This window comes from Rhinopithecus bieti, unplaced genomic scaffold (genome assembly GCF_001698545.2).
Source record: "Rhinopithecus bieti isolate Rb0 unplaced genomic scaffold, ASM169854v2 scaffold_63057, whole genome shotgun sequence".
NCBI classification, from domain to species: domain Eukaryota; kingdom Metazoa; phylum Chordata; class Mammalia; order Primates; family Cercopithecidae; genus Rhinopithecus; species Rhinopithecus bieti.
The window spans coordinates 1-358 of record NW_016867297.1 but is presented as its reverse complement, the minus strand read 5'-3'; the positions used below and the strand labels follow the sequence as shown (position 1 = coordinate 358).

Genomic DNA, 358 nt, shown 5'->3' with positions numbered 1-358 from the left:
ACCCTCCAAGTGAAGGACCAAGCTATAACTACCCGAGTTCAGGTAAGAAACCTCGTCTACACAGTCAAAATCAACCCAACTGTAGAGCTAAGCTCAGGTTTCAGGAAGGAGCTCCTTGACATCTCTGACCGTCTAGAGAACAACCAGACGAGGATGGCCACCTACCTGGCAGAACTCCTGGTCCTCAACTATGGCACCCATGTCATCACCAGTGTCGACGCTGGGGCTGCTCTTATTCAGGAGGACCACATCAAGACCTCCTTCCTCCAAGACAGCCAGAGCAGTCGTAGTGCCGTGACTGCCTCTGCTGGACTTGCCTTCCAAAACACCGTGAACTTCAAATTTGAGGAAAACTATA

At 50.8% G+C, this 358-nt stretch overlaps 1 protein-coding gene across 1 annotated transcript; it reads left to right on the top strand.

The window, feature by feature from the left end:
* Positions 1 to 6: 6 nt before the first annotated feature.
* Positions 7 to 354, top strand: LOC108525510 (macrophage-expressed gene 1 protein-like; the record flags this gene model as incomplete). The annotated part of the gene is made up of 1 exon (XM_017866461.1): positions 7 to 354. A coding segment is annotated over one exon (348 nt), but the record flags the coding sequence as incomplete, so codon positions are not given.
* Between the last annotated feature and the right edge of the window lie 4 nt (positions 355 to 358).